This window comes from Heteronotia binoei, chromosome 12 (assembly GCF_032191835.1).
Source record: "Heteronotia binoei isolate CCM8104 ecotype False Entrance Well chromosome 12, APGP_CSIRO_Hbin_v1, whole genome shotgun sequence".
Taxonomy (NCBI): Eukaryota; Metazoa; Chordata; class Lepidosauria; order Squamata; family Gekkonidae; genus Heteronotia; species Heteronotia binoei.
Genome location: NC_083234.1, coordinates 56,204,839 through 56,231,764, shown reverse-complemented (window position 1 = coordinate 56,231,764; position 26,926 = coordinate 56,204,839). Strand labels below are relative to the sequence as shown.

The following is a 26,926-nucleotide window of genomic DNA, read 5'->3' as shown; positions in this document are numbered from 1 at the left end:
AACAGATTTGCATTATTAAGTTTAAGCAGGGCTCTCTTTTTTGTAGCAGGAACTCCTTTGCATATTAGGCCACACACCCCTGATGTAACCAATCCTCCAAGAGCTTATAGGGTTCTTAGTACGGGCTTATTGTAAGCTCCAGGAGGACTGGCTAAGTCAGGGCTGTGTGCCTTAATATGTGAATGAGTTCCTGCTACAAAAGAAAGCCCTGAGCTCAAGTGAACATGAAGCAGAAGAACTATGGAGTGAAACCAATATATTGTCAAGGAAGAATGCACAAAGACTATTCCTGTAGCCAAAATAAATGAAAAGCCTCAATGGAGGGCTGATGAAACTCTTTAAATTGCTAAAAATAGACAAGAGAAGGAAAAGAGAAAGGTGAAAGGAAGAATAAAAAAGGAAGAACAAGAGATCTGTTCCACAAGATCCAAGAAATCAAAGGGATATTTAAAGCACATGCATGCTGCAAGATCAACATTCAAATATATTAACTAAACAGGACAAAATAAAGAAAAGATGGGAACAACAAACTGAAGAACTATACAGAAGAGATGAAAGGATGACAGATTCCATCATGTTAATTTCTCACATGAATAAAGTGATGCTCAAAATTTTACATCAAAGACTGTTTCTATATATGGAATGAAAAATGCCAGATGTTCAAGCTGGATTCAGAGAAGGAAGAGCCAATAGCAATTATATTGTAAATTTACATTGGTTACTGGAGCCTGCAAGAGAATTTCAAAAGATAATCAGCTTGTGTTTCATAGACTGCAACAAAGCTCTTGACTATGTAGATCATGAAAGTCTAGGATTGGTTTTAATTGAATTGGGTTTGCCACAACATCTGGTTGTTTTGATGCAAAACCTTTACTTTGGACAAGAGGCTATTATTAAGACAAGATATGCAGAAACAGAATGATTTCCAGTTGGCAACATTGGCAGACAAGGATACATTTTATCTCCCTATCTCGTCAATCTGTAGGTAGAACATCTCATAAAGAAAACTGGATCAGACTTAGATGAAGGTGGAGTGAAAGCTGGTGAAGGAAACATTAAAAATATGAGATATGCAGATGATATCATATTACTGGCAGAAAATACTGAAGACCTGAAACAACTCCTGATAAAGATTAAAACAGAAAGTTCCACAGCAGGATAACACCTAAACATCAAGTAGACATAAGTAATGGGGAATTACACAGCTTTAAGGCTGACAATGAAGAAATCGAAATTGCTCAAAATTTTCTGTTGCTTGGATACAACCAAAAGGGAGTCCGCATCCAGAGAAGATAGTCCGGCAAGAGCAGTCATTAAAAAGCTAGAAAAGATTCTTAATGTTAAGGATGAGTTGCTGGTGAAGAAAACTCTTACCGAACCCTAAACCAAACCCTAAATTTAATCCGAACCTAACTGTGACTCGAACCGTAACACTAACCTTAACCCTATGGGACCACCCACTGTGATGATTCTCATGAGCAACAATGGGTTTCCTGTGAGCAGAGAGAAAAAAGCATTTGAAAGGTCGCCAAAATGAGGTGAGAGCCAGTTTGGTGTAGTGAATAAGTGCACAGACTCTTATCTGGGAGAACCAGGTTTGATTCCCCACTCCTCTACTTGCACCTGCTGAGATGGCCTTGGGTCAGCCATAGCTTTCATAGAAGCTGTCCTTGAAAGGGCAGCTGCTGTAAAAGCACTCTCAGCCCCACCTACCTCACAGGGTGTTTGTTGTGTGTGGGGGGGAAGGTAGAGGACATTGTGACTGCTCTGAGACTCTGAGATTCAGAGTATAGGACGGGATATAAATCCAAATCTTCTTCTTCAAAATAATCCATCAGAGTTATAAACCCTTCAAACAGTATATTTTTGCAGATTGCTGGATTGCTTCAGTTCCTCAGCGCACAGGTCAGCCCGCAGGAGTGCCTCCACCCCCGCTGAGGTGGGCTGCCTTTCACTGTGAATTGCCATTCACTGTCAGGATTTCCATAGGGTATAATGGAAGATAGAAAAACATCCAAAATTTCTCCCCATCAAGAGAATACCTCTCAGTATGATATGAAAGACACTTCTTACCCAACCCTAAAACTAACTCTAACTTTAACCGAAACCTAACTGTGACTCGAACCATAACCCTAACCTTTTGGGTCCATTCACCGTAATGATTCCCATGAGCAACAATAGGATTCCTGTGAGCGGAGCTACCAACACAATCAAACGGTCTCCAAAATCACCCTTCAGGGTTACTTAACCCTTCAAACAACAGATTTTTTTGCCTACAATTGTTATGAAAAGAAAAATATTCAGTCCAGTGAGCATAAAAGCCCAATGCTGGCAAGGGCTGGCAAGGGCCTGCATGCAGGCAACTGCTTGGCTTGCAATGGGCAACATGTCAAAAAGACACAGAGAAAAGAGATGAGGTGGGATAGAAAAAGTATATAAAATGTGGTGGGATAAAAAAAAGAGGTGAAACTGGAAAGGGAAGAACAGATAAGGCAAATAGAGCAAGGTAGAGAAGGGAGGGAAAAGGTGAACCATTGAGGGGGCAAAGGGCAGAGACCTTGGGGGGAAGCAATGGGACAGGGGGAGCAAAATAATGGAAAAGAGGGAAAGCTAAGGCTGCAAAGACTACTGGAGGAATATGCAGGGTGGGAACAAAGGAGGAGAAGAAGCAATAGTGTCTTCTCACAAAGTCCTCATAGGCACCCTAAAGGACAGCACCCAACTATCAACAATTCAAGGGCACAGATCAGGACAAATCTGAAAGCAATGGTACAGAATTTAAAACCATCCCGCATTTGGGAAGGATTGCAAGAAAAATAAGACTTTGGTTGTGACATTATTACAGACTCTAGCTAACGCTATCTCCTGATTGCTGAAGTTGATACGCTCCACCTCCTCATGCTGTAGTGTTAATGCTGCCTGGTCTCATGGAAAGAATAAAATCTTGTGTTAAGAATCTTGTCTTATCTTGTCTCCTTGCCTGCAACCAACTACACATCTCCCATCTCTGAAAGAGCATTAATAAACGCAGCCAGCAAATGGTACTGCCTCCCCTGGCTTTCATCATCCAGGGTGAATACAAGCCTAGCTTGCGAGTGTGTGGCCTTCATATAGGGTTGCCAATCCCCAGGTGGGTCAGGAAATTAAGGAAATAAACCTCCGCAGAGGTTTGTTGCGCAGAGGTTGCGGACATTTATTACCTTAATTTCCTGCTCTATTATCCCCGTTGCTCTTTGTGGGTTGCTCAATCCCCAGGTGGGGGCAGGGGATCTTCTGGTTTGGAGGCCCTCCCCCCACTTCAGGGTCATCGGAAAACGGGGGGAAGGGAGGGAAATGTCTGCCGGGAACTCTATTATTCCCTATGGAGACTTATTCTCATAGGAAATAATAGAGAATTATTTCTGGAGCTCTGGGGGGGCTGTTTTTTGAGGTAGAGGCACCAAATCTACAGCATAGCATCTGACACCTCTCTACAAAACACCCTCCAAGTATCAAAAAGATTGGACCAAAGAAGGTGCCCCTATCTTTCATTATTTCCTATGAAAGGAAGGCATTTAAAAAGGTGCGCGGTCGCTTTCAATGTGATAGCCAGAACTCCCTTTGGAGTTCAATGATGCTTGTCACACCCTTGCTCCTGGCTCCACCCCAATGTCTCCTGGCTCCACCCCAAAAGTCTCCTGGCTTCGCTCCCAAAGTCCCCAGCTATTTCTTGAATTGGACTTGGCAACCCTCCCTTCATACCTTCAGATATGATATCTGTATAAATGAGCAGGGTGGAAGCAAATGAATGATCTGAATATACAGACAAATGAGAACAAGCATCATTTCAACTCTACTTCTCTGAGTGTACCCAACATACCAGCTTGAGACTGGTGGAGACAGTTTTACAACTTAGCATACCCACATACTGGCTCTAATGTAGATTTATTTAAAATATAGCTCTGTGGGCTTGAGTTTGGAAGATTTGCTTATTGAAGGCTTGGAGAAGGAGGAAATTGGATTTATACCCCGCCCTTCATTTGGAGTCTCAGGCCGATTTTGCACTCACCTTACTCCGCCCTCATATCCTTCTCTGCGGGGCGTTCTCCCGATTTCCCACTATTTGCGTCGGGGCAGCAGCAAACATCGCGGGTTTTGCACAGCGGTTTCCGTTTCCGTTTGCTGTGCGAAAACCGCGATGTTTGCTGCAGCCCCGACGCAAATAGTGGGAAATTGGGAGGATACTGCGCGGAAAAGATGGATGTGAGAGCAGCGTAAGGGTGAGTGCGAAATCAGTCTCAGAGTGACTTACAATCTCCTTTCCTTCCTCTTCCAACAATAGACACCTTGTGAGGTAGGTGGGGCTGAGAGAGCTCTGAGAGAACAGCTCTTGAGAAAACAGTGAAAGAATTGTGACTGCCTCAAGGCCACCCAGCAGCTGCATGTGGAGGAGTGGAGAATCAAACCCGGTTCTCCAGATTAGTCTGCTACTCCACTACACCAAACTTAGCTGGTGTCTATAATATCTTAAACCTGTCTTCCTCCCTCCCTCCTTCCCTGCTTCTGGAGAAGTTTTGTAACTCTTTATAATTATTTTTAACATGATGATGAATGAAAGAATAATCTTACATTGGGGAGGGGCAAGACTGACAACCAAACTGGCATTCAGTTTCCTAATAAGTATGTGAATAATGTGGCTTCGAGAGCCACTCAATATGTGTGAAAGAGCCACGCGTGGCTCCTGAGCTGCAGTTTGGCCATCCCTGGTTTAAACAATCCACCCATCTTCAAGCACAGTCTGCTCCAGAACATCTCTCAAGTCATTATCCATTTCAACTGTCATACAGCAGCCAGTGACTTCTATGTGTAAATCAATATTTTATTTCCTACAGGTCTATGCCATCTTAGTGAGCCACCCACCAGCTCCTAATGACCACCTAACACCAACGCCTGTGTCATACACAGCTGGCTTCTATAGGATCCCTGTCATTGGTCTGACAACACGCATGTCTATATATTCAGATAAGGTAAACTGATTCATTATTATTCTGATAATGGTTATTTGGATATAAATGTATATGGAACTTTCTAGTATATCCCTCCCCCCTAAAAAAGGTCAGGTTTCTGCTTTGAAGCGGCTACAGTAGGGGTCCCAAACTTTTTAAGCCTTCAGGCATATTTGGAATTCTGAAAGAACATGGTGGACACAGCAAAAAAATGGCTGCCACAAAATGGCTGCCACAGGATATAGAACCAGCAAAAAATTATTGCACAGCTTAATTTCAGTAACAAGGTGTAGAACCTCGTGTTGTGGTGGCAGTTGCTGCCAAAGCAACATTTAAAAACAAATTTGCACAGCTAATCAGATCTCCAATAATCAGTCAGAAGCCTTGCTGGTCACTATCTGGCAGCACGTACTTCCTAAAAACATGTGATAGGTTCCAGAAAAGGTGTCAGCAGGTACCATGGTGCCCATGGACACCATGTTGGGGACTCCTGGTATGCAGTTATACTGAGCTAACAAGTAGGTCCAGAGAGTTAGATGGAGGGAAGACATGGCTGACAAACCATGGATAGAGGGGGAGAGTTGGGAGAAGGCAAAATAATCAGAACTCAAAGAAATGTTGATGCTAAGGAGAGCTTCAGAGCAGAGGCCCTTAAAACAGAGAGAGGCAAATGCAGCCCTGCATTTCAAGCATTCTGGGAGGGAGGGCAAGGTTTACAGGGCAGCAAGGGAGAATGTATGGAGGCATTCAGATACCCAGGGTGGTAGTCTAATTGGCACAGAAACACATAATTAGAAGAAAAATAAGAGATTGAATTTATACCCTGCCCTTCACTCAGAGTCTCAGAGCAGCTTACAATCTCCTTTTCCTTCCTCTCTCCACAACAAATAGATACTCTGTTAGTAGGGTTGCCAGGTCCTACCTGGCTCTGAGCAGGGGATTCCTCTTGCATGTATTTTGCGCATGCTGCACAATGACATTACTCAAAAGTGATACTATCATGCCAGGCTTGTCAGCGGCAGGATGCTCTGTCAGTTAGGGGAAAACTCTAGGATTATCATAAAGTTTTTTCCTACGTGATAGAGCATTCCCTCCAGCAATGTGCCCAGTGCAATACTTCTGGATGATGTCATCGCACCAGGCACCGTACACTAGTGCTCTTTGGGGGCAGGGCTACCCCAGCAGCCAGCTCCATGGTATTGGGTTGGGCCCCCAGAAATTGGGGGAAAACTCACCATGGCGGGAGGCTGGGAAGCCTACCTGTGAGGTAGGTGGGGTTGAGAGAGCTCTTTTGAGAACTGCTTTTAAGAGAACTCTGAGAGAGCTGTGACTGCCAAGGTCAGCCAGCAGCTGCAAGTGGATAATTATGGATGCCTGCAATGAAAACTACAGCAGGCCACTCATTTTAAACTGATCTGGGTTCTAGGAAGGAAGTGTATAAAGAAACCTTAAACTGGCCTCTGTAGCTTGTATCTTCGTCCCAGTGGGGAAATAGCAGCTCCATGGGTAATTTACCTTCACAAGCACCATAGTCCTGATCAGAACCAAGTCCTAATTATAATAATAGGGATCTTCAGACATGGAACTCCCAGTGTCTCATCTAGTTTGACCCTGTGGCTGGACTCATTACAAGTGAATGTTTATTTTTAAAAAAACACATTGTAACAGCCTGCTGGATCAGACCAAGGGTTCATCTAGCATCTTAACTCCAAAACAAGTCAGTCATATTGACTTTTAGGAAGCTAAGAAACACAATATGGTGGATTCTCTTTTACCAGATAGATTTCTCCTCTTCCATGAATTTTTATAATATTTTCCCATCCAAGCAGAAGTATTCCATATATTCATTCTGCACTTTGTGTGATCAAGTAATTTATTTTGTTTGTCCTATCCTATGCGTAATCTGTTTTCACTGCGTAGTGACCCCCTCCCCAGGCCTGAGTTTTGAGACAGGGAGGAGTAATTTTTCTCTCTCCCCAACATGCATAAGTATATAAAGTTGTATCATGTTCTACTCCCCTCTTATTATTATTTTTTTGCTAAACTGAAAAGCTCCAAGCACATTAATGATAGTGTCCCCTTGCACTGTTTCTGTGCTTATGTAGAACATACAAAGCCCTGATGATTAGCTGCCACAGAAATCCATCCTGAGCTATAAGGAAAGGCAGAGTGTATATACATATATTAATTAATTGATCAATTAATTAACTAGCATTGTTAAGATTGTGTTCGTTCTTCTTTCCAGAGTATCCATTTATCTTTCCTGCGTACTGTCCCCCCCTATTCCCACCAGTCCAATGTCTGGTTTGAAATGATGCGCTATTATAAGTGGAACCACATCATTCTCATTGTCAGCGATGATCATGAGGGGCGGGCTGCGCAAAAGAAGCTGGAGACCCTCTTGGAAGAAAAAGAATCCAAGGTCAGTATCCAGTACATCATGCCATGTAAAATGTTGCCATTACGGCAAACCCTTTTAAAGTCTCAAGCTTGTTGTATGTATGTAGATTTCTGTATGTAAAACACCTTTTTTCTTCCCATTGTTAACATGACTAACATTATGCTTTAAGCATCAACAGTGTCTTGAGTAGTACCTGACAAAAGTTTGTACTCTTATTCATTTCACTTGCTTTGCCATGGTCGAAAATCTCCTACATTTTAAAACAAAACAAAACAAAACCAGCAACAACAACTGTGAAATGCGGGGAAGCATAACCTGGAGCTCGTCAAATTCCCACCCCTCAGCGACAAAGAAAGAAGCCCAACAGTTTAGGAAAAGAGCTCCTCTTGGCAACAACCAGGATTCAAACTGGGGGCCTCCTGACAAGTGATAGGCTGCTCAGGGCTGCAGAGAGATGGTGGAAACAGTTTACCAAACCTCCCAGATTTCAGTATAGTGCCATCCATCCAGGAAGCCCATTAGTTTGCTCTGGCTTAGCCTGGCTACTACAAACACATCCAGTTCAGGCCATAGTCTTTATCTGGCCCTTTTCACATAGCTGCAGTTTCCAGCTTCCCCTACCTATTTCTCAGTCTCTCTGCCTGCTTCTTAGTCCTGGGTAGGCCGCTACTCCCATTCTGATGGAACTTGCACGTCCAACATACCTGAGCTCCGGGTTGTCCTTGCCCTAGCAGTGAAATCCTTCTCTCATATTCACTCAATAAAAATCCAATTAAGCCAACATCTAGAAAGAGAACATTCCTTCCCCATTGTAATATGTAGAAGGGCCCTGAGCCTGCTTGTGGGAAGGGTGGGATACAAATCCAATAAAATAAAAAAGATTGTTATATTAGTACAATCAGTGCCTTTGGGTCACTCATGGCAATTGTTTCTTTATTTAAAAGATCTAATGCTTTACAACAAAATCTCAAGATGGTTTCTAACCAGAATAAAACACCTTAAAAACATAAAATGATTAAAAGCAAGTACCAAACAACAATGTAAAAATGAAAGTAAAGTCAGCAGTTAAATTAAACCAGCAATATATGACTGACCACCACCAGTAGGAATCATGGGAAGGCAAAAAGGGTCTTGTGCTATACTGTGCATACAGTTAATTACTGTATGGGTAAGTGATATCTTTTTTTGTAGAAAACCCACAGCAGAAACTCATTTGCATATTAGGCCACACCCCTGTTGCCAAGCCAGCTGGAACTGAGTTCCTGCTAAAAAAAGAGCCCCATATATCCCGTATCTACAAAGTTCTCTCAGTTTATAATAACATGCCCACTTCCTCAACTTCATTTATTCAACACATTTTCCCAAATATATTGTGTTGGGGTGGGGGGGAAGCTGATATACATAGGCAAAAGCATCATATAATATCTGTTGCCAGATGTTACAATTCAGACAGCAGATAGAACACCCTATTCATTCTCCTCCACAAAAAAGATTAGTTTAATGCCTTTCTCCCTGAAACACTAATTTTCTGCATGTAAATTTATTTTTAATGATTTTTCAAATATGAAATTACATACACCACACAAGCATTCCTGAGAATATAAGGTCTCCTGTAAGTGTTTATTTGTAGGTTAGACCAGGAAGGGAGCAATTAAGAGCCAGACTGGCCTCTCTTTAAGAGCTCCTAGTTTATAAGTACAGAATGGGCCAAATCCTATTTGACATGCAGCAGCCACTCTGAGAACATTGAGATGGGTGGTGTAGGCTCCACTGGAAGAGTTGGCTCAAGCAAGATACTGTAATAAAGAACACCAGCAACTAAAGAATTGGCTAGTTATTTAAAAATCAGTGCAGCCAAATATCCCCAAACAATTTACCCTTCCATCTGAAATAAAACTATGATTAGTTGATTAATACTTGTCTTTTAACAGATTTTGTTGTTGTTGTTCAGTTGCACAGTTGAGTCCGACTCTTTGCGACCTCATGGACAAAGTCATGCCAGGCCCTCCTGTCTTCCACATTACATGAATAACAGATTACATGAATTAATTAATTGCCCTGACCTGGATAGCCCAGGCAAGCTTGATCTCTTATCTTGGAAGCTAAGCAAGGTCTATTCTGGCAAGTCCTTGGATGGGAGACTTCCTTGAAGACAGAGGCAGGGCTTATTCAGCCCCCTTTCTGAATATCCTCCCGGTCTCCATTAGGGATCAGTCACCAGAAGTCACCATGACTTCCAGGTGCAGACACACACACATTACAAACACATTAAAATACTTTAAAAATTAATAACTTAATCATTTATATCTAAATATATTGTCAAAGTTGCAATTGGTGAAAGATATAAAAAACCTACCATCCATTGTTAGACAAAAAGTCATTTTAATTGTTTATTTTTCATTCCTGATTACAGTGTGTCTGTGTATATAATATTAAGAATATTTCAGTCTCGTCTTTCTGTGCTCTGAACATTTTACAATGATATAAATCAATACCATCAGTTTAAACCATGAAATATACTGCACATTTATAAGGACTAGAAATATACTGCAAACACAGCCATCACAAAAGTAGTTAAAAATAATGTGAAAGCAGCAAAACAATTAAAAACAGATAGGAAACAGCAGCAAATTATTCATAGCACATTAAAGGCTTCAATGCCAGGAATACAGTCAACTTCCAAACTGAATAAGCATTTTTAATGTCCAACAGAAGGCAAGAAGAGATGAGGCTGTTCATACATCCAGGGTCAGAGAATTCCACAACGTGGGGGCAACAGCTGAAAAGATCATACCATGGGCGCTGCCCACCAACCTTATGCCTGTTAATGCTGGCTCTCCCAACAAGGCACCACCAACAGATCTCAAGTCTCCATTTCACCGTTTAAAATTAGTCCCCAACCAATTAATCAACTAAAGCTTTAGTAGAATTAGATCAACTTGCCCTCCAGAATAGGAGGCTTAGAGAATGGCTCACAAATGCCACTCAGTGTCCTGAGGCATGAGCAGCAGAGATCTGAACCAGGAACTTCCTGCCAAGCTAACTTAATCATGCTGCTACATCAGCTCTGAAACATAGATCCTCGTGGTTCATTCCCACTAGTGCAAACGTGACTGCACAACAGGCAGACTGTAATGTTTCAAGGCAGGATCAAGTTCCAGGGTCTATCTTTTTAAACAGATCAAACACTGTGTGGGGCAGCCTATACATAAATACAGAGTGGCTAGGTCTATAGAGGAAGCCCATGAATAATTTTGAAGCAGAATCCTACCTTCTGATGATAGGTAGGGACACCTAGACCTCCTCTTTAATTATTTTTGAGAATATATTTTGAAGAAACCAGCTCACACATTTATAAGGACTAGAAACTTGCTTGTGTTTTAATTAAAAGAAGGTATTCTCAAGTTCTGCATCAGCTACAATAATTTGCTTTACAATCCTACACTGAGCATGTTTATCCAGAAATAAGCCCCAACAAGATATGTAAGACATTGTCTGAAAAAGTTTCCCCCAAAACTTCTAATAGTTGATATGCCTTTCTCCCCTTAAAATAAGAGGCATAGTTCATATGTTATTAATGAAAAGCTTTATTTATAGAGCATAATAATTATCCACCCTCTGAGGAGTCCTTACCCTGTATTTCTGCATGACTAAAAGGAGGTAAGCTCAGAGCACAGACTCATGCAGAGGCACAAAAGAAGGCTCCTCAGATGGCAAGCAATTCTGCTGCATCAGGATTGGTTGAATGATCTACATGTACCTGAAGCAAAGAGAGCAGAATTATTCATACTATCGCCCTGAGGAAAGGCTGATTGGAAGGTCACAGCAGGGCAACAAATCATGCAGAGATGCAGCAGGCAGCCACTTCTGTGGATGAGTGCTTTGTACTCATTGGGGAATTTAATTATGAATTAGTCAATTTCTCCTGGCCCTCTAGCAGTTCCGTTGACATCATATTAGAATACCCTGTTTGGGAATGGTCCATTAGTCATGCTAATTAAATGGAACCTCCATGTTCAGAGCTGTGAAGACAAGATACTAGAAACCAACAACAGAGGAGTGCTATTGTTTTCGAGCCTTGCTTGTGAGCTTTTCGCAGGGATTTAGCTGGCTATTGTCAGAAACACGATGCTGGACTACATGAACCTTTGGCCCGACCCAGTGGGGCACTCCCGTCTTTACGTTCACCATGAGGAGACTAGGGAAGAAAGGAGAAGGAGAAGGACTGCCCCATCCTCTCTCTGGAACATTCCTTTATCCTGTTCTCCGTCCAAGACAGAACACAGAAAGTTCTTTTCCAAGTGGTAACATATCACCACTTTAGTGAGCAAGCTGCAACCTGCCAGATGGAGAAGAGCATTTCACATTGCTTCCATAGATTTTGATCAGAGATAGGGCAGGAATCAAATTTTTCTCAGCACTTAGCTGATCATTTCAGGAAACTGACTTACCAAGTGGTTACAGTTGGTGAACAGTTGCTTATCACTTTTAGGTGAACAGGGCAATAACAAATGAATCAGCAAATAGGAGATAGATTAGGTGGCTCCTTTGGATTCAACCCCAGGGGCCTAGTTGCTGATCATTACCAAAACGGCTCCATCCTAGCACAGCGGCATCATGGAAAGCTCTCCCTCACCGCCAGTCATGGGCTTTGCGTGCTCCAGTGTTATTGAGTCCCCCTTTCCGCAAGCAGTGGAGGAGGAGTTGGATTTTGGATTGCTTTACTACACGTCATTTTTTTCAACTGTTTATAATATTCTTCTGTGTCTACATATTTTTTCTGTGCACATTGTTCATCAGAGTAAAAAAAGGAACTATGAAAACCTCGAACAACTATCCTATGACAACAAGCGAGGACCCAAGGTATATTTGCATGGACAATGCACGCCGCCCACCAACCTAACTAGCAAAATGACAAAATAGCCACAGGCACCAAAAAAAAAGTTTAAAAAAAGAAAATCAAAAAAATATATATGTCAAGCAAGCAAGCAAGCTCCATGTTTTTGGTAGCACGCTCTTTTATGTTGGGATATAAGTTTGGTTTGATCTTGAGAATGGAAATGTAGCAAGCCGACCCTGGAAATATTTCTTTTGGAGACATGCATGTGAAGCAATAATTAACTTGCAAGTTTTTTTTCTTTCTTGGACAATTGAACCAACCCCTACCTGCTTTCCCTGCCCTTCCTTCTCCCCTCCCACCCTGAAAGGAAACAGTTCCTTGGTGTGAGATGCTCACGTTGATATCCCCCCCCATCCCAGAGGCAAACCTTGTGACCTTTATTTTGATTTTGATTTTTCAGTTCCCGTGGTTTTTTTGTTTTTTGAAAAACAACAATGGTTTGAGTTTTCAATTGCATTGCAAAATAAATAAGTATATATCTCTATATATGCCTTTTTCTCTTTCCTATACAAATGCACGCCTATCTTTTGGGTCTTGAGTGACTTCAGTTTGCATGCACAGTGCAAAAAAACCCATTAAAAAAGATCTAGAGAAAAAAATTAAAGGGGGAAAAAGAACCCTAAAAGAAAAATAATGAAAGAAAGAAAAAAAAGAGAAAAGAACTGAAAATGACTTAGCTACCCTTCCTTTCCATACCTAGCAGTGCTTTGAAAGAGCTTGATTGATTCTCTTTCCTAGAAAGCATGGCTCTCACTCAAAGGTGTGTGGCTATCAAACTAACCTTCTTTGCTCACACCATTTACAGGCTGAAAAAGTGCTTCAGTTTGAACCTGGAACAAAAAATTTGACTTCACTGCTTCTGGAAGCTAAAGAACTGGAGGCCCGGGTTATTATCCTCTCTGCAAGGTAAGCTGTCAGATGCTGTGGTCTGAGTCAACCAAGTGTTCGCCTTTTTCAATTTTTGGCCTAGAAACAGTTGTTGGGGGGGGGGGAGATAATCAATCAAACAAACAAACAAACCTTTAATGGTATACGGGGCGGGGGGGGGTCTCTTCCAGCCTCCAACTCAAGTATACAAATGTCTTTCCTTCCTTCCTTCCTTCCTTCCTTCCTTCCTTCCTTCCTTCCTTCCTTCCTTCCTTCCTTCCTTTTCATCTTCTGTTGGGGTTAACATATGTACAATCTCTGTCCAAGGTGGGATCTCATAACAAGTGTGATGGCATCTTAACTCTTTCTTTCTTCCTTCCTTCCTTCCTTCCTTCCTTCCTTCCTTCCTTCCTTCCTTCCTTCCTTCCTTCCTTCCTTCCTTCCTTCCTTCCTCTTCTGTTGGGGTTAACATATGTACAATCTCTATCCAAGGTGGGATCTCATAACAAGTGCGATGGCATCTTATCACTACATAGCCAATCAGATTTCACCATATAATCATGTTATGGACAGCAAACAAGACTATGCTTCCTGGATTAGTGCAACCCTTTTACCTGTGTAGAAAAGCCCTCTTCAATGATTCAGTTTTGCTTAGTTTGTGGAAAGCCAAGGGAACCTTACTGACCTTTTCAGGCAAGTAATTCCGTAAGATGAGAGCCACAACAGAGAAAATATGTGTATGGGCAGTTGTTGATTTTGCCCATTTGCATCATAATCTTACTGGAGGCAGGGACTTGCTTTTTTACTTGCGAAAATCTGTACCTGTACCTGCACAAGGATTGCTGGAGGTGGGTGTCTCCCACACGAAATGTCTGCCTTGTGAACTGAACCAGATCCAGACAACCAGACAAAGGAAATGTTGTGGATTTCAAAAAAGCCTGCCGTCTGACCCTTGCAAAAATCAGTCATAACCTATACTAGCATTGTTGATTTGCATGAGCTTTGAAGCCCTGCCTCTTGAGTTCCAAGAGCAGACTTTTACCATATCCACCTTTTCCTGATCTCAAATTCTGGAGTCTCCCTTGGTCTAAGAAACTGATCCATCTACCACTCAGAAATTGCATTTCCTGGTCTAATGATCTACATCTTCCTCGAGGTGGCAGGGCCTCTGGCAGAGTTCCTCAGAGGTGAATATCAAGGGGTGAGGGGACAAGAATCATCCTTCAAGTGTATTCCTCTGATCTTTTTCAGTGAGGATGATGCTACAACTGTATACACATCAGCAGCCAAAGAAAACATGACTGGTCCAGGCTATGTATGGCTGGTAGGGGAAAGGGAGATTTCAGGCAATGCCCTGCGTCACGCACCAGAAGGTATGTCACCCCTTGTGTTTATCGATGTTTTGGGGCCCTCATCCTCAAGTGACATCATCTCTGGCTTGTTGCTTTTTCAACATGTGGTACTTCCGTTTTCCACCTGCCCCCATCCTCCTCTCTTTCCTAGGTCTCCAGAAAATGCTGATGGAGGACTTGCATGCATATAGGGATTTGTGGTAGTACAGACAAATCTGAGCTGTGCTGTGCTCAATATGGAGGGAATGGTAACAGAAGGAGATTTTTCTCCCTATAGTACATGAAATCCAGAAGCTTACCCTGTTGGAAGTACTTTTTTCACAACCTGCCTAATTTCACTTATATGATTCAGTGCCACCAAGATATAGTGGAGACTCAGTAGATTTCATAAAAATAGAAAAATTAACAGAGAAGACATCTATCCATGACCATTAACCACGACAGAACCTCCATATCCAAGGGCAGTGTATCTCTGGAATACAACAGAGAATGGCTAATACCTTCATACTTTGCTTCTGAGCTTCCATAAGAACATAAGAGGCATCTGACTGAATCATAGTTGGAAGCAACATACTGGACCATGTCTGATCTAGCCAGATAAAGCTTACTGTGTGTGTCCTCTTTGTTCTAGGACTCATTGGTTTGCAGCTCATGAATGGGAAGAACGAGTCTGCTCACATCAGGGATGCGGTGGCTGTGGTGGCCCAGGCTGTCCATGAGTTGTTCGAGAAAGAGAACATTACAGACCCACCAAGGGGCTGTGTGGGAAACACCAACATCTGGAAGACAGGGCCTCTGTTCAAGAGGTAGCTGCTTTACTGGTTCCACTTTCCTCAAGCCTGGTAGGGACTCTATTATCACAAGAAAAGGTGCATTCTATAGAGGTTAATTAGGAGGAGGACCTAGCTGCTACCAGCTGAGCTGCTCTGATGCTTGAGAGGGAAAGGGCAAGCAGAAGGGCTTACAGAAGGATGTGGTAGACAATGGAAAGGCCTAACAAAGGAGCAGGCAGCTGTCCAAGGAAAGCAGAAGCATATAGGATAGTTGAAAGAGGGAGTTGACAAGAGAGAAGGTCAGAATCTTTGTGAGAGAGAAGGGCAAAGTGGGAAAGATAACAGTAGGTAGGAGAAATGTCCCCCTAATTTCTCCAGGTGCCATTCATATACTCTGAAGCTTAGATCAGGAAGAGTAACCTGTTGAAGGGCCTTGAATCAGGGCTCAGTGAGCCATTGAATGTGATCAGACAGGCAGCTTAGCCTACCACAGCCATCCCTGCCCTCCGGTTTAAATGAGCTCAACCACACATGCACATCTGGCCCCTGTGCCCCATTTGTCCTTACCTCATGCTAAAATGACTCCCATGAGGATTAAATAGCCACTGGCAAATTCAAGTGGCTTCACCAGCGAAGCGCTTCCATGGCAGGTTTCTAGTCATCGGATTGCTCCACCACGCCATGGAACTGCATGAGCGGTGTGATTACTCTACTCCATTTCCAGTGCATCCTTCCCCCCCACAGCCCCACTCTGACATGTGCTTCAGTGCCCCCACAGAACCAGCCAGGAACTCTTGTGTACTTGTCTGCTTCTGTGCATGCACAGTCAGAATTTGAAGGGAAAGCATCCAACCCAACCCAGCCACAGGTCAATTGTTGTGGTGCATTACCGATGTGGACCGGCATCAGGGTTTTTGGCATCCTAACACCCCCCCACCCGTGTCTGCAGGGAGGAGGCATCTGTTGCCCTCCCCTGTGGCCTGGTGGTACCCTAGGTGGCTGCCTACCTGGCCTACTGGGACATGCCAGCCCTGGATGCCAGGTTAGTGGCCTCCATCTGATTGACACAAATTGGGGCAAAATCAAGTGGCTTTTAAAAAGTCAAGATCCTGCTGCAGCAATCTTCCCATCTGATCACACACAATGCAGAAGATTGCAAGCAGAGCATTGCATGACAGAGTTCAGCAGCACTGCAACAGTGCCATCATTACAGCTGGTCAGGAGTGGCACTTCATCCCAGCAGGGATCCCATGACACAAACAGCCAATAAAATCTTAATGTCTGATTCTGGCCTAGCACCAAAGTCAGAGCAAATGGTCACTCAGCCACAAACCAAACTATACATCTGCTTACTTGACAGCCTGCATAATCTGCCTGCCTGACAATCTGCTTGTTTCTTAATTACCTGTGGTACTAATCACCTGCCTCCAGGCCACCAATACTGACAACCTGCTGTTTTTAAAAAATGAACATTGAACTTTGCAGACTTCAGAACAGCATGTACACGTGCACATACACCGCCTTTTATTTAAGGGCTTAATACGATCTGTTCTGAAACCTAAGCAATGATCTTTTCTCTAGAGTGCTGATGCAGACAAAGTATGCAGAAGGTATTACTGGCCGTGTGGAGTTCAATGAAGATGGAGACCGGAAATACGCCAATTACAGTGTCATGAATCTACAGAACAATAAACTGGTGCAAGTTGGAGTCTACAATGGTAGCCACGTACGTATGTCCCCAGAGGAAATGAAGATAGTGAAATGTTCTTTCACTATTCGACCTCTTAAGTATTATTATCACCAGTGGGAATGTTACTGGTCCTACAGCTCCTATTGAGAAGGCATCTGCAGCTCTGTGCTTTGCAGATGGGGCCATAGGTCAAGGAAGGGAAGGGGTTGTAGGCATTCTTTGCCTGATTTCAGATTGGAAGGTAAATGTGCAGCATTTTTGAAGATGGGGGTATTTAGCTTTGAGGCTTTATGAAAGAGTAAAAAATTGTTTACACAAATTCAAAGAAACTCAGCAGATTTTTGTATAAAATCTGCAAAACATAGACCAGTTTTCAGTGCTGGATTAAACCCTGTGGTGGCCCCTAGGCAGTTGAAATCTTGGGGGGGGGGCCCTCACAAATTGTTTTAGAATCAGAGCGACCGCCCTGCCACCCATGGCCCCCACTGCAGCCTGCAGGTACCTTCTTAAAAGCCCCTTTTACTAAGCTGTGAGAGAGAGGCAGAGAGAGGCAAACTTGCCGACAATGCCAGCAGCAGCCGCACCAGGCAAACTGGGAAAAGTGTGTGTGGGGGGGGGAAGCCCGCCAGGGGCCCTTAAAGGTGTAGGGACCCATAGGCCAGTGCCTACTTGGCCTAATTGTTAATCCACCTCTGCCAGTTTTTCATAATCTATTCTGCTTCTGCTAGCCAGGGGGAGAAGAAAAGCATTTAAATCCTGATGGCAGAAAACCTGTTCGACGTTGCTCTTGGCTTTTTTTTTTTTTTTTAAGATTACATCACATGCTTTCACCAAGCCTTTCTTGCCTTAATGGCTAAGAACTTGCTAGGTAAAAAATATTTAAGCCCTCCAGATACAGGATCTGTCTGCAGTGCTCTGTTGCATTCTGTGCCCTCCCCTCACCTGGGTCAACCAAGAGGGACATTATAATTTCCAACTACTGTGCTTCCACAGTTCCTGCCCAATGACCGGAAGATCATCTGGCCTGGAGGAGAAACGGAGACACCGCAGGGCTATGAAATGTCTACAAAATTGAAGGTAAAGTTCACAGTAAGGAGATGCTTTCAGTCAGAAGTATGCTCAGAAAGAAAACACCTAATATTGTCCTACAAAAGGTTTGTTCCCATTATAGCAAATATGGTTTGCTGTAAATTGTGTAAATTGTACCAAAGACTGCAATTTCTGCAACTCTCACAAACAATATTTTAAACAAGATATCCCTGAAATCTTCTGCAAAAACAAAATGTGTCCACCAGGGACAAGCAGGCACTAATAAATAGGAATAAATTCATTTGTAGCATATGTTTTCCTTTCCCATTAAATAGGAATGCCAGCCTCCAGGTGGGATCTGGGAATTCCCCAGAATTACAGCTCATTTCTAGACTACAGAGATGAGTTTCCCTGGAGAAAATGGATGCTTTGGAGGGTGGACTCTGCAGCATTGTACCCCACTGAGGTCCCTGTGCTCCCCATGCTCCATCCTCAAACCTTCAAGAGTTTTCCAAACCAGATCTAGCAACCCTACCCCAGCCCTGCTGGTGGCCAGGAAGAACCATACAGCCCTACTCCAATCTGAGATTAGTAACAGGGCTTTGGGGGCAGAATATGCAATTCCCATGTAGATGGATTAAATGCAAAGGTTAAAACCATAGGAGGATCCCTGTTGGATCAATCTAGTCCAATGATCAATCTCATGCAGCATCCTGTTTGTCACCATAGCCAATTAGACACCTTAGGAAGGCCCTCAAACACAGAATGAAGAAAACAGCCCTCCCTCCCCCCAGCAATTTATATCTCATAGACTGCTTATGTACATGAAGTTTTTGTTTAGGCATCATCGAAAATAGTTATTGATCTCCCCATCCTCCATGGATTTGTCTAGTCCCTTTTGATGTCATTTGCTCTAGTGACCATTATTTTATCTAATGGCAGTGAGTTCCACAAGTTGATTACATACTGTGCAAAGAAACTGGAACTTTTAAAAATGTTATTTGACATATGTTTTCTGAAAGGAAAAACTTAAACAAACAAGCTGTCTGATTCTTCTTTTTGCAGATTGTCACAATCCACCAAGAGCCCTTTGTCTATGTGAAACCAACCATGTTAGATGGAAAGTGCAAGCCACTGCTCAACAGTACTGGGGGGCTGGTGCAGCAGGTCCTTTGTACTGGGCCTAATGAGACTATGCCAGGTAACTCTTTGCAGTGACAGCAAAATAGATGAGAATTAAAAAAATATACTCTTTTTATTTAATCACACTTATATCCTGCCCTCCCCTGAACACTGGCCAACAATAAGTAATGCCCAAAGCAATTGAAATGAATTTTCTCAGTTTTGCCAGTCAAAATTAGATCTATATGCTGACTGTGATAAGATCTTATCTCAGCATTGGAGGAACTGTGGCTTAGTGGCACATAATTTGCAAGCAGAACATCTCAAGTTTAACCTCTGTCATCTCCAAACTTTTATATCAGTGACTCAGTACATGTAAATTTTGCTACCTAGCAGGCATATAACTTGTCCTTGGGGCCCTTTCAGGTCAGGAAAACAGTGCAAGAGAGAATGCTTAAACCCTTTTTCCTCATACACTTCAGCCCCACCCCAAATCAGACCCATGCCTGGGAACTAAGTTGCCAGCAGAGAATTCCAAGAATACAGCTGTCAGAAGTCCACATGGGGATGCCATGGACTTTGAAACATAAGAATTGGCCCTAAACTAATGGACCAACAATCTTATGTAAAGTAGATTCTATGGAGAGGAGCCATTGCTGGCAAAGCTTGTGCTTTGATTTATGATTTCAGTCTTTAAAAGAGGTATCAGTCTCAGCAGAAAGCAGATGGTGGGAAAAGACCCTTCTCTGCTTGACGTTCTGGAAACCTGCTGCCAGTCATAGTAGAGAATACTAAGCCAGAGGGACCAATAGTCTGACTTGTTAAAGCAGCTTCATATGTTCTCATATAAAACTGAAACAAAAATATCTCTTTATCAAATACAGAAATAAAATATCTCCTAAATTTTGCACTGGGTAATTTTGAAAGAGACTCAGGGAGCAAAGTGAACTAGGCTGTAACAGAAGATGTGGCAAATAAATAAAGATATCAAAATAATCATCCATTGAAGCATAGGTTGAGGTGCTCACCTTTTTGGACACAGTAACGATACAAGTTCACCCGGTGAGCTTTTGTCTCCAAGCACTGACGCTGGTAGTTAAAGCCTGAGCCCCTCCATTTGTGCAGGAGGGATGTTATTTAAACTTCAAAACAAAAGTTACCCAGGAAGTTGCCTTATCAATGTAATTGGTCATATAAAATCACCCAACCATAGCTGACCTGAGGAACAAGAATTATTAATGGCTGCACTGCATTCAGAGTCCCAGCATGCTCTGAAGAAACATATGTATGTATTTGTAGACCTGTAACACATTCAAAGAACCACAGGTGCAATATGTTCTCAAAAAAGGAACCCTTTCAAGGTAACTTGAACTGTGCCAAGAAAAAGCAAGTGCTGTAATCCTGCATCTTCTTGCTGAAGTAATTGGAAAACAGTCATGGTAGGGATCATGACAGTAAGAAATATAATTTTAGTCACAGTATTGTTCACTCGCATGAAGCAGAACTGTTCTTTTGCTGGAAGCAATGTGAAGGAAGGAAGAAACATCTGGATAACTATCAACATGGTGCTGTGTAGTTTCCAGTAATGCAAATGTATGCTCATTTTGGGGGGGGGGGAATGGGCTGCAAATTCCATGGTTCATTGCTTACCTGATCAAAAGTGCAGGCACAACTTTTGAATGAAACTCAACAAAGACTGCAGATGCCATGATCCAGTGCCCAAATGAAGATGTAGTCATAACATCTAAAGAGCCCTATGGCACAGAGTGTTAAAGCTGCAATACTGCAGTCCTCAGCTCTGCTCACAACCTGAGTTCAATCCCGGTGGGAGCTGGGTTTTCAGATAGCCGGCTCGAGGTTGACTCAGCCTTCCATCCTTCTGAGGTTGGTAAAATGAGTACCCAGCTTTGCTGGGGGGAAAGTGTAGATGACTGGGAAAGGCAATGGCAAACCACCCTGTAAATAGTCTGCCGTGAAACAACTGGTGCTTGTACAGGGGACCTTTCCTTTCCTTTTCCATAACATCTAAACAGCTCACATGTTCCCTTTGGCTCAGATCTAGGAAAAAACAGATGTGATAATGGATTTGTGTGGATTTTATTGCAAATTAATTAGCTGCCTTTGCACTAGATTCCTCATTTGAGACACAGTGGGGGAGAATGCTTGTGCCATCTGAATGGCTGCCATTGAGGAATTCTTCTGTGAATCTGTTTGGTTGTTCTTCCATAGGACGTCCCAGTGTGATGCTGTGCTGCTATGGCTTCTGTATCGACTTACTGATCAAGCTTGCTAAGACAATGAATTTTACCTATGAGGTTCACCTTGTAGCTGATGGTAAATTTGGAACACAAGAACGGGTACGTGTGAACATGTGGACTATCATCTTCCCCTCCATTTGTTAAATGCAAGCTCAACCAAAACATGCAGGCTGAGTCAAAGAACAGTTTCTTATGTCTCTTCCAGTAAGTGTGAAGAGGTTTCAGGGCTATGGGGAAGTCTACACAAAGAAGGTGCTCTCCAACTCAGGGGATCAGTAATTGGAGCAGAAACAGCTGGGATCCTGAAGCACAGAAAGCAAAAGATGCCACTCTTTTGACCAAGCAAAAGCAGAAGTTCAGGTTCCTAGCATTTGTTTCAGGGCTTGTCCATCTAGACTTCATTGTGGCTGAAGAAGGCTCTGGGGGTCTGAACACAGACAGCTGCAAATAATTAATTCAACCAGGTTTCACTTTCAGCACCCAATGATCCTGAGAGAATAGAAAATGAAAGGGAGCAGGTTAAATTGTAGGTAGAAGATTTTTGCAAATTTCAGAGTGGATTTGCTTGCAGATCAGATATTTAAAATAACACTTGGTATGTCCCTGCAGGTGAACAACAGCAACAAGAAAGAGTGGAATGGCATGATGGGGGAGCTGCTGAGTGGCCAAGCTGACATGATTGTGGCCCCATTGACTATCAACAACGAGCGAGCGCAATACATTGAATTCTCCAAGCCTTTCAAATACCAGGGACTCACCATCTTGGTCAAAAAGGTAACATGCTTATACACCTAGTGGGAAACTGTCAGCACTGGACTTTAAGCAGCTAAGACACAAAAAGCAGGTGCAAGTTCTAGAATGGAGCACTGCACAGAAGGGCCCAAGCCAAGGGTTAGGAACCTGTTGCCCTCAGGCAAAATCTGACTCCTCTGAAAGTGCTGCATGCTTCCCTGTAGCCCAACTGCCAACCTAAAGGTACTAAATGAAAGAGAGTTCCAGCAATGAGCCAAGTCCCCAGTCTATTTTGGTGAAAGGAATGCAAAGAGGCTCCTGGATCAAGTCTCAGATTGGGCTGACATACACCAAGGAGGACAGACTGGCTCTTTGTAACCAGAAAAGCTCCCAGTAGGCTGCTGCTCAGGAGGACCACTGGCAGCCCAGAACAAGCTAAGCAGTGGCAACTACTGTCATAGGCTCCCTTATCATTGCCACTGGCTGGGGCAGAGCCGAGCAGGCCCTGAAACACTGCCAGCAGCACTCTAGTAGCCACTTGACTTGTTCCATTTCAGTTTCCCAAGTCTGTTCCAGATGGATACATACCAATCTTGGTGTGAACTTTGTTCTTGGTGGTCTTTTAGCACCAAATCTTTTGGCTGGTATCAGAACTAAACTTAGAATGATGTTTTGCATATAGCCAGGTAAATGTGCTTCATATCTCCTTCATATCAATCCTCCATATCTTACAAAGCTGTGCCATATAGGTCACTCCAGATGTGTTTGAACCCAGACTTCCCTCACCCTGTGACTGTTATTTCTTTCTCTGCCACTGTGTTTCAGGAAATTCCCCGCAGCACACTGGACTCATTCATGCAACCATTCCAGAGTACTTTGTGGCTTTTGGTGGGGCTCTCGGTTCATGTGGTAGCTGTGATGTTGTATCTCCTCGACCGGTTCAGGTAACCACCCCTTATAGTGTATGAATGGGATATGGATGGCAGCCATTGATAGTTGCCATAGCTGGAGACACTGGGTAGTTTCATGAATGTCTGGAGGAAGCATCCATTTTATACATGCACACAAACTCCAACATTATTTGATCTGGGCTATATATAGTCTGAGTGGTTCCCCTGCATATGCCTTAATAAAATGAATGCAATTTGAGTAAAGGAAAACTTTGCATTGTTCCAAGGTGTGCACGAGGCAAGATGTACACAAGCGAACTCGTATATCAGAATATCTGGGTGAGGGGGCAGGGAAATATATAGGTACTGGATTGGGAAGGAGGTAGGAAGAAGAGTTTCAAAAAAAAGCCAGTGTTGGGTTTTGATCCAGGAAATCGAAGCTTTGTGCATCCTTTGCCAGATTTTATGCTGGCATGGAGTTGTAGGACACATGCAGAGTCCTTTTAACTGTTCCTCCAGAGAGGAGCTAAAAGCAAGAACTGGGCAACTAGTCTAGTCTCTCTCTTGCAGTCCGTTTGGCCGGTTTAAAGTGAATAGTGAGGAAGAAGAAGAAGATGCTTTGACACTCTCTTCTGCTATGTGGTTCTCCTGGGGAGTCCTCCTGAACTCTGGCATTGGAGAAGGTAAGTTTAAAGTAGGTGAGAATGAGGACTGTGAGGAGAGCTGACTGATATTTATAAGAACATAAGAGAAGCCATGTCAGATCAGGCCAATGGCCCATCCAGTCCGACACTCTGTGTCACACAGTGGCCAAAAAAGAAAGGAGGTTCACAATTGGAGCTAGAAGCCCTTCCACTTTACCCCCCCTCCAAGCATCAAGAATACAGAGCATCACTACCCCAGACAGTTCCAATAATATGCTGTGGCTAATAGCCACTTATGGACCTCTGCTCCATATTTTTATCCAAACCCCTCTTGAAGCAGGCTATGCTTTTAGCCGCCACCATGTCCTGTGGCAGTGAATTCCACATGTTAATCACCCTTTGGGTGAAGAAGTACTTCCTTTTATCCGTTCTAACCTTACTGCTCAGCAATTTCATTGAATGCCCACAAGTTCTTGTATTGTAAGAAAGGGAGAAAAGTACTTCTTTCTCTACTTTCTCCATCCCATGCATTATCTTGTAAACCTCTATCATGTCACCCCACAGTCGACGTTTCTCCAAGCTAAAGAGCCCCAAGTGGTTTAACCTTTCTTCATAGTTGCCCTTTTCTGGACTTTTTCCAGAACAATATCCTTTTTGAGGTGCAGGGACCAGAATTGTACACAGTATTCCAGATATTTGTAGCCTGCTTTGCAGAGTCCCATGGTGCAGAATGTTAAAGCTGCAGTGTTAAAGCTCTGCTCATGACCTGAGTTCGATCCCTGGTGGAAGCTGGGTTTTTAGGTAGCCGGCTTGAGGTTGACTCAGCCTTCCATCCTTCCAAGGTTGGTAAAATGAATACCCAGCTTGCTGGGGGGAAAGTGTAGATTGCTGGGGAAGGCAATGGCAAACCACCCCGTAAAAAGTCTGACATGAAAACGTTGTGAAAGCGACATCACCCCAGAGTCGGAAACGACTGGTGCTTGCATAGGGGACCTTTCCTTTCCTTTGCAGTCAATGGCCTTACTTAAGAAGCTCAGGACCCAATGTTAGGCTTACAAAGTAAAAAGCCAAAATATACAGTGGAAGGGGAATGGAAGGAGACCAGTCCACTAGTGTCAACACATATCCAGGCTGAGCATAACTGATCTTCCTTTCCTGGTGTTCATCTTGGAAGGGAAGGGATAGAACCTCTCAGTGGTCCTTGATCCTCTGGCCAGTGGCAGATGTCAGAGTGTCCCTCCTCTCACTTCTGCAGTCTCATGGCCAACTGGTAATTAAAACAATGCTTTTTTCCTGTCACGATGTGGAAGGCAAGTTCACTATAGCTGTTCCCTTCAGCAAGCTCCCTGCATGCTCTTTCTGATGAGTGTGGCTAGACAGGTCTTAACTCTTCAGATGACAGAGTTGAGTGGGTAATAATTGCAATGCCTCTTGCATTCAAGGGTAATTATCTGATAAGAACTACTGAGGGTAGCAGGCATTTTGAACAATTAAGTGGTGAAAGTATTGGGCAAGAATATGAAGTTCTCCCTATCTGAATTTTCCTCAAGATTTTGGGATACTAAATTATCCTGTTTGTTTATAGACTATTAAATTCATCCATTTAAATTTAATTTGAATATATTAAACTATTTGTATTCAGGTTGTTTTGCCTAGTATTTTCAGCAATGATCTTGCTGTATCAGCTCTCAGCAGCTCTCTGTGGATGTACAAGGGTTGGATCTAACCAATTTTTCCACCAGTGAAAAAGGAAGAAGGAATCCCCTTTGACCACCCAAAGCCTATTTTTGGAATTATGTAGGGTTGCCAGCATCCAGGTGGAGCTCTGGAAATCCCCTGGAATTACAACTGCTCCATACTATGGGTATCAGTTCCCCTGGAGAAAATGGCTGCATTCCTGGGTGCACTGTATGGCATCATGCCCTGTTGAGGTCCCTTCCCTCTCCAAACTGTGCCCTCTTCAGGCTTCACCCCAAATTTCCTGGAATTTCTCAGTCTAGAGTTTGCAGGCCTATGGGACCTGCAGGCAAAAGCCACTTGGAATGGGGATTTGTGATAAGATGAGGAACTGACTGGCATTGAATGAAAAAGTTTGCTGGATCCAATCCTAAAATTAATTATTGAATGAAAATTAATTATTGAATGAAAAAGTTTGCTGGATCCAATCCTAAAATTAATTATTATTTCCTTTCAGAACGTGTTGTGGTATGACATAAAAACAAATGTACATAAAGTTCTTGTCATTACTTGTTTATATGTTAACTGAGTTTTACACCATTCAGTGGCAGTGGATGAATTTATTTCTTAACCAGTAGCTTTCTAATCTGATTTCAGCATTCAATTAGATGATGGAATTAAGAAATTAGATTAGAGATTAGCTTTTTGTTGTGGTGATTTACTCCAGTATTTATGTATATACTGAAATACTTTTTCTCATAGATTTAATAACATTACAAAAATGTGAAAAGATTAGGTTTTGTGGCAACAATAATTATAAAACTGAGTCATTAAAATACAAAACTCCAACAACTGAAAAATGAGTCTGGCTCCTAAATGTTTAATGTGTCAAGGCCTGTCCTAGTTATCCTCCTGCAATAGATATGGACCTGGTCAGAAGTTTTAAGGAAGCCCAATGTAGGCTGTTTATGGATCTCCTCTGCTTCATGACTCTCCCTTATCCTTTTCCTATCAGGTGCTCCCCGGAGTTTCTCTGCTCGAATTCTTGGCATGGTGTGGGCTGGATTTGCTATGATTATTGTGGCCTCATATACTGCCAACCTGGCTGCCTTCCTGGTGTTGGACAGACCTGAGGAACGAATCACAGGCATTAATGATCCCAGGGTAATAGCAATGCTGCTTAGGATTTTAGTAGGCATGGGAGTTCTTTTGTGTAGGAAGCAACATGCTGTATATTACAGGAGTGACAAGAGGAAAGTGTGGAGCAATCCTGTTCCTCTTGTGTTTGTGGTGCATGGCAGGCAAGGACACTTACCTTCAAGTTCCAGTTGGAACTTAGCCTTAGAACCTGTCAGTGTCAGGGCTTTGCCATGGAACATATCAATCAATTTAACCCGAAACACATTTCTAGAGTGGACTCTTCTGTTATATAAAAGTTGCAGCTGATGAGTGTGTGAAAAGCATTAGACAAGAAAAGATCCCACACTGCATAAATTCAGGCTGATTTCCCACTCACCCTACGCTGCTCTGATGTTCCTCTTTTCAGTGGAATGTCTTTCCAATTTCCCAATATGTGCCCCGGGGCTTCATCTTGCATTGCTGGTAA

At 42.9% G+C, this 26,926-nt stretch overlaps 1 protein-coding gene across 21 annotated transcripts in view; it reads left to right on the top strand.

Annotated features, from left to right (window-relative positions):
* Window positions 1–26,926, top strand: part of GRIN1 (glutamate ionotropic receptor NMDA type subunit 1) — a 61,418-nt gene that overhangs the window by 13,087 nt on the left and 21,405 nt on the right. For 18 of the 21 annotated variants that reach the window (XR_009556061.1, XR_009556060.1, XR_009556062.1 and 15 more), the window contains exons 2-15: window positions 4,872–5,006; window positions 7,231–7,407; window positions 12,187–12,249; window positions 13,092–13,192; window positions 14,405–14,526; window positions 15,137–15,311; window positions 16,860–17,004; window positions 17,962–18,045; window positions 19,063–19,198; window positions 21,349–21,476; window positions 21,987–22,151; window positions 22,935–23,053; window positions 23,570–23,682; window positions 26,336–26,484. Coding sequence is in view for 13 of the 21 variants with exons in the window: in XM_060251524.1 (XP_060107507.1) it covers window positions 4,872–5,006; window positions 7,231–7,407; window positions 12,187–12,249; window positions 13,092–13,192; window positions 14,405–14,526; window positions 15,137–15,311; window positions 16,860–17,004; window positions 17,962–18,045; window positions 19,063–19,198; window positions 21,349–21,476; window positions 21,987–22,151; window positions 22,935–23,053; window positions 23,570–23,682; window positions 26,336–26,484 (1,812 nt within the window). In the remaining 8 variants the exon portion in view is untranslated. The remainder of the gene's footprint in view (window positions 1–4,871; window positions 5,007–7,230; window positions 7,408–12,186; window positions 12,250–13,091; window positions 13,193–14,404; window positions 14,527–15,136; window positions 15,312–16,859; window positions 17,005–17,961; window positions 18,046–19,062; window positions 19,199–21,348; window positions 21,477–21,986; window positions 22,152–22,934; window positions 23,054–23,569; window positions 23,683–26,335; window positions 26,485–26,926) is intronic. The other 3 variants (XM_060251526.1, XM_060251530.1, XM_060251537.1) reach the window with 1 other exon arrangement.